Here is a 12,163-nt window from a genome sequence, read left to right as displayed (position 1 = left end):
GTTTTTGTGTGGCTTGTTTTTTTTTTTTTTTTTTTTTTAAAAAAACCTTCTGCTTTTAATGGAACAGTAGCTTCAGAAAAAAAGTATGAAGAAGAGTCATGGTGGGTCTGCACCTAAATAGCCTGAAGCTCAGCTAGGGTGGTTTGGGATGAATGAGATCCGGCGCAGCTGCTGGAAGAGGAGAGCCGGAGGAGGTCTTGCTGCCCTCTGGGGTAGGAAGCTGCTAGCCCTGAGCAGCAAGACAGACCTGGAAAATAACCCATTTACAATACTGCTTCCAGACACTTTGCTTCACTCCAGCTTGGAGCAGAACATGCTCTTTGCCTTCATAGTTTTTTCTTACTTGCAGGCCAGAATGAGAAGACTCATGTCTTTACATTGTCACACTGGCTAAGAGAAATGATTAGTGTAGTGATATAGGATGTAGAATTCAGGTTTGGGGTTTTTTTTTTTCAGTTTTCTTTGTTTTAATTTTGCACTTTTCTGCTGCTTGTGATTGTGTTTTAAGCCCATGCTGTTTTCATACACTGCTACAGCACCACTTATATAATTTTTGGATGGTTTTAAAAATAGAAACTGACTTCAGGCAGAGAAGCTGCAGTGGAGAGGACTGAGCCAGAGATAGAATAGTATTGATGAAGAGAACAAGGCTGGATAGGAAAAGTAGAGGAATACAGAGCACTTAATGTAGTTCAGAAGTGAAGGCAGGGAAGAGGCCCATGGAGAGATGTGTGCAGCAGAATTTCTCAGTCTTCCCACATAGTCTTTTGGGCTCAGGGAGAGCAGAGAAAGCAAGGATGGTGAAACAAAGACCAGTAGAGTGTAAAGAAGAGTAGAAGAGAAAGGGTAGGATCTGTGTGAGATGAGTGTACCTAAGTGACAGTGAATGGAGATGTCTTGTTACTATAACTCTGTAGGCTTTTTAAATGTTTGTGTGGTAGTGGTGGGGTATTTACCTTCAAGGTCTTTGATTTTTTTTTTTTTTTTTTTGTATGGGGGGAAAAAGGTACGGCTTTTAGGAAATCAGCTAGATCTCATAGAAACAAAATCCTTAAACTCCCAAAAGCTTTTATTGAAGAATTTTACGAAGTGATTGCTGTGTATAAATTTTGTGTGCTTAAAAAAAAGTCCGTTCCAAAGAAGTATTTTCTTTAAACAGAAGGACCTGAGGTTGGAGAGGCTCAGTGAACTTGGAAAGAGTTAAATTTACTTTATCTAGGCTTGAGGGGAGTTGTTGTTCAAAAGTTGAAGCAGGGGAAATAGGGTCTAATTCATCCTCCTTTTTCTGTTTTCCAGTATATCAATTTCTATGGACAAGAGGAGAGGGACTTCAGTCTTTAGGGACTCTTGCTCCAAGCCGATTGGCAGTGCTTACAATTGCACCACCAGAAAGCAATAAAATAAATACATAGAGCAACAGTAACAGAAAGCAGATGTCTTGCTTTTGCAATTAAAGAACTGGAGAAAGCAATAAGAAAATAATGGCAACTGACTGTGCCTTGAGGGGGGGGCGGAGGGAGAATATATATCTTGCTTGATTGTCAGACAAACCAGAAAACCCCATACTGGTGAAAATGAAAGATACATTAGCAGCCACAGTACCTTGCTTTGAAAATTGGGGTCATATGTGCTTAATTTTTCATTAGAAAGCATCACGCTAAGAGTCTTGCAAGATGGAGCAGACAGCTTTTCTCATTGTGTTCTTGGGTCTGTTTTTCTACTTTGGATGATTCTATAAAATCAGTTGTGTCTGATTTAGCTGAGCAAAATGTGTGCAAACTGGGATCTTTTTTCTTCCACGTGTGTGCATTTTGTATCAGGAGGGAAAAGGTCTTACTGAGACAGTTATCTGTGAGATATAGTTTAATGTTTTTTAAAAGCTGCACATAAAATGCAAATAGATCTGACGTCTTTTAGTCTATATTCAGTCTATATCTGAATGTCGCTGTGAACCAAAATGGTAATTAGTCACCTACGCAGCATCTTCATTCACTGACTGTAGTACATGAAGTTTTCCTGCTGGTAATGTCTCAAGGCAAACAAGAAATGGGCTTTAGGAGAATGCGTTCTTTGTAAGCATTAGCATAAATATGTAAATGTGTATGTAGGCTTTGAGCAGTTTACCTTTCCCACGGTCACCACATATGTTTAGCTACATGAAAATTAAATGCTATAACAGTTTGTGCTGAGAATGGAAAAAGTTATTGTAACTGGTGTGAGTGGAAGAAGGAACAGGGCAGACTGCTTGTATGTTCTTTCCCTGTGATACTGACCCTAGCAAAAGCTGGAGACTTGAGAGGATGCCCCGTTTGTTTTGTTTGAAAGAATGCTGACATATTTAAAGCAGAGTACACATCAGTGGCATGAAGGGAAGAAGAAAACTGTGTGAAACTTCATGTTAATTTCTGTTTTGGTGCCCTTTCTCTGTCAGGGCTACTTAGAAACAAACAAGCAACAGAAACACCAACAAAAACCTTTGTGCTCTGACACAGGCATTAAGCTCCTTTTTGCCCTGGCTTAAAAAGCAAAAAGACTGATTTGACTTAAAATACTTTAAAGAAGGCAGTGAGTATTCTGACTTTGAAATATCTCTGAGTGAGTCTGAGCATAGAGTGCTGCAGAGGAAGTGCTTAGGGAAAAATTGTTTACCTGGGTTTTTAGAGTCAGGAACTTTCCAGTGCTGCTTTGTATATGTACAAAGCTCAGAAATGCTGTGTTTTCCTGATTATATTTCAGAATATGAATTATTACACTTCATATTGTCCTGATCATTGCTGTGCTTGTCAGTAAAATACTGTACCTTGTGTTCCAGTGCTATGCTGGCTTGAATCACACAGAAAGAAATCTCGCTCTGTGAATAACCCACAGCATCTTGTCACAGAAGAAACACCAAAGCACCCATAGGAATCCCGATAGTCTCCTTGCTAACACAGTGCGCAGAGTTCTTGTGGCAGCTCAAAGCAAGGGCAGGTGGGAGGTTTTCACACTGCCTAAATACAGAGCTCAAAAAAACCCATAAAACTTGTGAAGAAGCTCTCGTTCTGAACTCAGACTATTTTGACATGCTTCTGCTAGTGTGTTCATATTGTCTTGGTGAAGGTGAAATTAGGTGGCTGCACTATAGTTCCTTCTCACACAAGCCTTTAATGTATCCACACATGGACATACACTGGCTTATGCATGTGGCACATTAACCAACCTGTTACAGCTTGGCCCACAGCTGTTGTACTTTTGCTTGAAAACTGGTGCCCAGTTCTTTAAGAATGGCAGCCGAGATGAAAAATTCAGTATGTGAAGTAACATCTGATCACTGTACAATTAAGCTGCTCTTTCTTTCAAACTTTTTCTAGTATTTGCATTAGTATTTACCCCAGCACCCTTTAAATGAAATTCTGTGTTCTATGATGCTGTATTCCTAGCAACAAAGAATCATTTTCCTCTGTGCAGGCGAGTCTGGGAATAAGATATGTCCAGCTTGAAACACTTATCAATCAATCCACTTCTGAAAACTGCATGTGAACTTTACAAGTAGGGCAACAATGCAAGTACTGCTACACATTCTACTCTTAAATACATATAGTCTTTATAGAAGAGAAATTTGAATGCATTTGTTTGATGTTTGTGAATATAAAACCTATTGCTGAGAAAGTACTACTATGCAACTTTTTTTGTAAGGCTGTAATACTCCAGAGGAATGTTTTAATATTCTCCTGCAAATTTGTTTAAAAAAGAAAAGTATCAAGATTTTACAAGCTCTGCCCCAGATCCGGTGACCATTTATAGTCAGGCTAAATGATCTTACTTGATGTCTGTGGAGATTTGAGACTGTTTTTCTCTACAGAGTGTTTTGTAGATAATGAGGCAAACATCCACCTTTTTATTACTCGTTGGAATAATTTAGTAGATGTAAATGAAATTTTCCAGACTTAACTTAGATGATGTGTATGCCATCTCACCCTCTTCCCACATGCTTTAGATGTGAAGAGATTTTCTTTCTGGTTACAAGAAAGCAGAACAAGACTGTCTTGGAGACATCTGCGGAAGGGCCGCAAAATAAGCGGGATGCGTGTCCTGTTTTTCTTCTGGTTCTAACAGCAAAAATACAGAGGCTAAGCACTTTAAACTTTTTTTAGGCTATACAGGAGTTTTTCATAATTGTCAAGAAAATCCAAAGTTAATCCTGGTGAGAGGTGTAAGCCTCCTCATGAACATCTGTCTTCTGCCAGTGGGGATTACTGAGAGCATTCCTGTGTGCTTCATCCCCACAGCAGGGTGTGTTTGTGCAAGGGTGGACCTTTCTAGGGCATGATTGTAGGGGATTAGGTCAGTGGTCTGCCTAGCTCAGTATTTTGTCTTAAGTAATGCAAGTAGAGTTTGTCCAAGGAAAGAGGCATTTAAGCAACAAAGCAGGCATACAGTGATCTTTTCCCATTATCTCCCAGTGAGCAACAGTGTAAAAATTTCCTGAGCCAGAAGCTGTATCAAAATCACTTTTCAGTAGCTATGGATCCTCCATTAATTTATCCTATCTTTTTTTCTGAATGCCGTTAAGTTTTTGATTTCCACAGCATCCTGTGATAGAGGTCATGATTCCACCCTGAAACTTTTTCTCCTAATGGATCTTGTCCATTGTTCCTGTTCTGACAGCTGCTCAAAAGGCAACTGGACAGAGATTTCTGTTTTGGTATGTGGAGAGGACTGAACAGCATGTAATTCTTTGATCCTCTCAAACTCTGAGAACTCAGTTTCCTGGTCTTTCTTGACAGGCTTGCCAGAAACTTGACAATCTCAGTTTTTTAGGTGCTTCGGCCTAGTATAGTACAGTCTCATTACCCAATCTGTAAATTGAGATGAGCTAGGCCTGGCTTGAGACCTGTATAGTCTACTGTAACTCACCTTTTAACCCATGAGGTAATCTGACCCTTAAGTCTCAACTTCTGGTGAAAGATCAGGACACTTGACTGGATTAAATTTAATAAAGCTGGTGGATCTGAGCCAGACTTGGAGCTGATGTGTATGGCTGTTAAGTTACATTTGTATGCACTCATCAAATTCTTTTATTCTAGTTTTCCACGCTTTTTCTGTTCAAAACCATATCAAACTATTGGCAAAACATAACGTTTTGTACCTCTCTACAAATAACAATTTGCCACTTCCAAGTGCAGCTTATGAATTTTTATAATAATATAGCTTTTTTCCTCTCACTCCTGTTCCTTCAACCTTGGTGCCTTTTGGCTGTGTATGAAAGAAGGAAAGGAGCCTGTTACTGCAAAAAAGAACTTAACTGCATTTATCTGAAAGTAATTTGGAAACTTCTACAGCTTTATCTCAAGTTTCAAATAAACACTGGAGCCAGGAGGATTACACACACTCTTCTGGCAACCATAGAAAAAGAGCAGTCTCGATACAGGTAAGATGACCTTTTTTGGCTCATATGGTGTGTTACAGGAGGCTGTATGGACATTCTCAAATCCATCTATTGTACTTTATAAACAATTAAGGCTGCTGAAATAACAGACTTTCTTGACCAGCAGTTCTGTTTTTCCATCTAGGAAAAATTTCTATTTATCTTGTATTAAAATACTGCCAAGCCTGCGACAGTTCCCTTTGAAGAATAGTTGATTGTAGCATTGTTTAACTTTACAGTCATGACTCTTCAAGTCAAAAAGATTTTCATTCCCAGTTAGTATAGATGGCCTTCTGAGTGAACTGGCTGGGAGTAGTATCCATGGTCCTTTGGTCAGCTGGCAAAGCACACTTGGAGGAGAAAGTCAGAGATGTGAGGGGTGTTAGGGAACTTCAGGGTATTGCAGTCAGCATATTCCCCTTGATATTGACTTATGCTTTACAGATATTCTTGTAGTATAAAGCTAAAGCTGTCACTTAAAAAAAAAAAGTGCGTATAACAAAGAAGGAATCTTGCTTCAGAGCTGTTGAAATCACTTCTGGGAAAGCTTTTAAAGTTGATATTCCTGCCTTCTCCCACTTCGCAACAGAAAAACACTTTTGCTCTGTTTTGCAAAAGAAGAATCATTTACACAAATCTTAAGAGAAAACGTACTATGTGCCAAAATAAATCTGTACATTGCAGTGTGAAGAAACGACAGAAAACCAGAGTTTGATGTTTGAGCAACATTCCATTACATACCTCAGAACTAAAGGGAATATAGTTTTCTTTTTAGCCGGCACTTAGGATTTAAAAAACAGAGGTAAAAGCTGGACAGATGAACATTTAGAGATGTGCTCGGACACCTACTATACGTTTTTTAAACATTCTACATGATTGATACTGTATTATGCCAAATATGTAGTGATGGTGTTGGGAGACAGAGTGCTTATTCTGTCTGTTCTGCTTGTTTCACTGATCCTTAGCGTGGGTTTTGCATGGAAGCCCTGTAGTATTTGGAGGGAAACAATGCACTTTATTCAGTGGAATGGAGAATACAGGGATATGACAAAATCATAGGTGCTGTTTTCTATTCCATCATGAGGGACAGACACTGTCTTTTGAGTTTGGTGCTTTTGAGTCCTTTGGAGGAAAAAGGTCTGTAACTTCCTTTATGAAATACAGAAACATTCATATCAGAAAGGTTATAAAATGTTGGCTTCAGGGTTTTTAAAAATTCTTACTCTTTTTAGACCAGTATTTTTTTCCCCCAGAAATCGTGGGTTATATTCTATTGGAACAGCATTCTGTGTTTCTGTGGACAACATTGCTAAAACTGATAGTACATGTGTATTTAGGACTTTCTTTTAATCACTTTCACTGGGAGAGAGCTGTGAGGACAGTTTTGTGCAGGTGGTGGTAATGCAGCAGTAAAATAATGTGTTGCTTGACGGTGGAGTTTGCTTTGAGTCTGACAAACTCAAAAAGAACCTTACTTGCTTGATGCTGAGAAGGTGACATTGATTGCACGTACTATTCCGATGTGAAACATCCCTGAACAAGCTGTGCAAGTTTTAAATTCTTACAGTTACAATGGTTGAGTTGTAAAATAAACAACTGCATACATATGTTAAAACTCTTGGTAATCCCCTACAGTCCTGATAAAATTGGTTATCCAACAGAGAGGATGAGTCAATATGTATGTTTTAAAAAAATTATAAATCCATAAATTTATAGTTTCTGCTCTGATATTTTTTTTTTTTCCCCCTTTAGTTCCTTGGCATAGCATTTCTTGGGATTGGATTGTGGGCATGGAATGAAAAGGTAAGTTAAATATAGCACCAAACTCTTTGTTTTTTCTCTCTCTCTTTTTCTGATGAAATATTGGAATAGTAATATGCTGCACATTTTATGGGTCTACACACAGTTTCTACTGAAACAAAATCAAGCTTCTCTGTCAAATAAAACCTTGGCTCAGCTCACCTAGAGGAAGATCCTTGGCATTTTTCCCAAGAATGCCTTGGCAAGAAATGATGGCTGACACTTGCACATAAAATAACCATTTCAATCCATGCATGCTCAAACTGCAGCTCACTAGAACACTCTACTGAAGGCAGTATTGGCAGTGTGTGTCTGCTGCATGTGTCCCCAGCAATGGAGAGAGAGCCTACATGTCTCAGAGGGTACCTTCCTGAAAATAAGCCTCCTCAGCTTTGCCTTAGCATTGCTTAATTGCTGTTGTTTAAAAACAAACAAACCCCACACAAACAAAAATACCCCACCCCCCAACCCAAGCAAAATAAACAAACAAGCCAAAATGAATCTTGAAAACCAAGCCAAACCTGAGAGAGTAACTGTTGCTTTTTCTTGTGCAAATAAAACTGTCCACAGGAACACTCTGCAAGACCATAAAATCTACTTGGAAATGGGAAGAAAGGGGGGTGGAGAAAGAGAAAGCATTTATGAACCAGAGCCTAATTTTTAGTTTGCTTGCTGCAGAAGTTGGGAAGATGATGAAGTATCAAGACATAATATACAAAACAAGTTAGTATGTGTTGGGTTACTGGATGAAGAGTTTGGCTTACTAAAAGACAACAGCTAAAATTAAAGCTAGAGTTTCCTTTTCTTCTCTGTTTAAAAGACTGAAAATAATAAAACTTGGCTGATAACAATGGTGCTATGATACTCAGTTACATTATTATCAAGTTACAAATTGATGTTCACTTAAGGCATAACAACTGGCACTTTCAGTAGAACAAATAACACATTGGAAGCACTGGAGTCTTGCCACTTAAATTCAGGACAAATTTTGCGCATTCCAAAGTGAGTTGTTAACTTAATTTCTAATTGCTCTGTGCCTGTGCCTTGGATGTAGATAATTACAAATAGTAATGGGATATTAATTAACTCACACTGTATACATCCACATATATATCTATATTTACATACCATATGATACTCATGTTGATGTGGATGCTTGAATAGGCTTGGAAAGAGGTGCTGTGATTTTTTTTTTTTTTTTTTTATCCTCCCCACCCCCCCCACCCCACCCCCCCCCCATTCAGGAAAGATGTAAAAACATGTTTTATTTAATACCCTGAGCATACTCACAGAGCTTATACCTGTGTCTAAGCCCCGGAGAAGAACTTTATTTTGGAGTGGCTTTCTAGAAGAGATTTTAACATTTTTGTATCATTTCAGTAGGTAATACAAATGTTTCCTCATTAGAATGAATGAGCAGGTAAAGGGAAAACAGCTATAGTCTAGTGTTTGAAGTCTAGAATATACCAGGCCTACAACCAGAGGGTGTTCGGGCAGAATAATGGTTTGTTAGGTTTTACGTATTTTCGATATGGGAAAACACCCCCCCTTCCTAGGAAAAATGCATTCAATTCATAATTGCTAATAGCTAGAAGCCAAAGCTCATGATTGTACTTGAGATTTGGACATCTGTTATCAAGCCATTTTAAACCATTTTTTATCAGATCCTGAAAGTGGGAGAAAATGCCATGTTGTTTTTAAGACAAACAATAAAACCACCTAGAACAGTTTAATATGCATTAGTTCAGGCTCCGTATGTAGTAGGTTTTTCTATAGAAATTAATAAGTAAAACACTGTGTATTGTTTTAAAGCACAGGTCTTTCCTTAAAAATTAGCATCTCTCCCCAGCTTTTCTAACTGTTGTGTCCTTCAGTGCTTAGTGTGGACTGTTTCTGTTCATGGTTGTATCAACCAAAATCTAGTATAGGTATTGCTGAACTGCAGAGCTCTTGAGCACACAGACTTGATTTTTGTAGCAGAAATTATGGAAAAATGGACTTGTGTCAAGCCAATTTGAGACCTTTCTCTCACTGAGCTCTCTAGAGGACAGGCAATGGCTGGAAGCTGCAGTCAGCAAGATCAAGCTCCAGATACTCATAGGCCCCATGGAACTTAGTGGGGGGCAGATCAGTTACATCCCAGACAGAGTTGTTCTTGCAGCTGGGGAGTTGGAGGCCAAAGCCAAGTAGGTGAAGCCTAAGACTTCAGAGATCTGTAACTTAACTGAAAAGCACTTCTCTTGCTAGACTGCTTCTTGCCTGAAGTTAGCCTGGATATCCCTTAGGCATTATGGGCTGTTGCAATGGCATACTGTAAGAGAGCAAAGCAGCTTTGCAGAGAAGGACCTGGAGGTTCTAGTGTACACCAATTTGAACATGAGCCAGCATTGTGCCCTTGCAACAAAGAAGGCTAACAGTGTCATGGGCTGTATTAGGAGTGTTGCCAGCAGTTTGAGGGAGGGGATTCTTCCCCTCTACTCAGCATTGGTGAGGCCACACCTGGGAAAGTTCTGGCTCCCCAGTACAAGAGAGACACTGACATACTGGACAGCCCAGCAAAAGGCTGCCCAGATGATTAAGGGACTGGAACATCTCTCCTACAAGGAAGGGCTGAGAGCTAGGACTGTTCAGCCTGGAGAAGAGCTGACTCAGGAGAATCTTAGTGTATACAAATACCTGAAGGGAGAGTGCAAAGAGGATGAAGCCAGGCTGTTTTCAGTGTCAGAAGTCCCCAGTGACAGAGGCAATGGGCACAAACTGAAACACAGGAAGTTCCTTCTGAAATCAGGAAACACTTTTTTTATTGTGAGGGTGACTGAGCACTGGTACAGTTTGCTCAGAGATGATGTGGAGTCTCCCTCTTTGGAGATGCTCAAAAGCAGTCTGGACATGGTCCTAGACAGCCAGGTCTGGGTGACCAGATGACCTCCAGAGGTCCCTTCCAACCTCAACCATTCTGTGAAGACTGTTGCTGTCCTAATAAACTAAGTATTTATAAAAGTTGAACTTCGTGCTGCTATGTATAATGTGTAAACATAAATTTGTAAGGTGGTTTTTTTTTCAGGATTGGGTCTTCAGAAGGGACTCCCTCTACTGTAAACTGATTTGGTGATGGGGAAGATTTTGATTTACTTCTATCTTGAATTGTGTGGCTTTATCCAGCTGTATTGTTTTGTAACCCAGCCATCAAGTTGTATATACTTCTGCTGTTTCACAGAATTGTTTTAAGATAAAAAGATAGTGTGCCAGGCCGCATTAAAAATACAGAATGTAAAAAAAAAAAAAAAGTCCACATTTTACAGGAGTCCTGTTTGCTTCTGGCTAAAAACAGTTTGGGGTAGATTTGTGGCTTGGGTGGCTTTTTTGCTAAGTTGGCTTGAATTCTCCCCTTTAAACTTTGTTGTAGAGAAGAAAAAAAAACACACTATACAGTCTGCTGACCTTCCTTACAGCCTTTGCAGGGAGGCAAAAGAGCTCATTTGTCAAATAGGCAATAGAATTGGCTTGACAGCCACTCAGCCAGCCCTAAACAAAAACTGGGCAATTAACATTCTGAGTCATGAACCTGAAAGAGAGCTTGGGGGGTGGGGGCAATAAAGTCGGAGGATGAATAAAGCTATCTGTACATGGATGCACTATATAGCTCACAATCTCACAGTGTTTTCATGCACTAGACTTGGGCTTGTACCATAAAAAATTCATCCACAGCAGCTGATTTCCACCACCACCACCACCCCTCCCAAACAGTGACTTAAACATTGTTAACTTACAAAGAGTCTGTACTAAGACCAACCAACTTACACTACCTTTGCTCAGCAGCAGGGGAAAAATGTTTATATTTCACTTTTTTTAACCACTTCAAGTCATTTCTTCTGTTGACTTTTTAAAAATAAACTAGACTTTTACAAAATGTCTATTTCCCTCCTTGGTTGTATGTATTAGACAATGTGGTCTTAAGGCTCATTGGGAGTGTTCATGGTATGATGCCAGAAGGTACTTGGGAAAATAAGCTTCCTGGTTCTCTCACTACTTGCAGGAGATTTATAATCAAGAGTAGTGAGATAAAGTGATAAATTCTGTCTTCTGAGACCTTATAAGACTGTCCATGGAGAGGTAGTTTTTAGAAGGAAAGCACTGTGGTTTTGGGGTATACTTTAAGTAGGAGGTAGCAAAGGTAGCGATACTCAAGTGGGGAAAAAAGAGATCTGCAGATCTTTGCAAAATTTGTAGATTAGACTTAGTTCGTTTATAAGGTTGACCAAAATGAAGAGAGAGAAGTGGAAGAAGTTGATTATGGGCATAAATTTGGTTTCTACGCTTTTCCTGTTAAATCAGCATAACTAGAAGAGACTTCAGCTCAGAAGTCAAGTTATGTGCAGTTTGGACTACCAGTATGATACTTCTGTGTGCCAGCATAGTATTTTAAGCGAGCAGGAGCTCTAAATCTGGATCTCAGGGTTTAAGCTAGACTTGTACATGTTGATATAAGGGGATCTAGACCTGCTTTGGTATTCTGGGACAGACTGAACTCCCTACATAGAAACAGTCACAATTTGTCAGACCAAGTCTGCCTCTCCTTGCCCTGAAATGGAAACTCAGTTTTCATGGAAAAATTCTCACTTTTACTGTCCCAGGAAAGGAAGTGATACACTAGTCACTCCACAGATGTTGTGCATACATGTCTAGCACACAGTTCTTTTAAAAGCAGTTGCTGACAAGGAAGCTCTGCACATGTGCTGTGGGTCCTCATGGGCTGAAGGGTACCCAAGCATACATGTAGCTTCTAAGCCAGGACTCTGTGTGAATTTTATAGGACTGGGGAGGGGAGAGAGGGATACTAATATTTGCTATTACATTTAATTTAAATTTCAGTATGTAAAGATGCATTATCTAAACAAGATTCTTAAATGATTTTGCTAGTGTTCCAAGACTGTGTAAATGTTAATCCTGAAAAAT

General features: G+C 39.4%; 1 protein-coding gene across 1 annotated transcript in view; it reads left to right on the top strand.

Moving 5' to 3' along the window:
* TSPAN5 (tetraspanin 5) overlaps positions 1-12,163 on the top strand; it is an 89,452-nt gene that overhangs the window by 57,430 nt on the left and 19,859 nt on the right. Inside the window, exon 2 of the mRNA XM_074866792.1 lies at positions 7,160-7,210. Coding sequence (XP_074722893.1) covers positions 7,160-7,210 — 51 coding nt within the window. The remainder of the gene's footprint in view (positions 1-7,159; positions 7,211-12,163) is intronic.

Source organism: Strix uralensis, chromosome 4 (assembly GCF_047716275.1).
Source record: "Strix uralensis isolate ZFMK-TIS-50842 chromosome 4, bStrUra1, whole genome shotgun sequence".
NCBI classification, from domain to species: Eukaryota; Metazoa; Chordata; class Aves; order Strigiformes; family Strigidae; genus Strix; species Strix uralensis.
The sequence above is the reverse complement of the archived record's forward strand: the minus strand, read 5'-3'. Positions and strand labels throughout refer to the sequence as shown.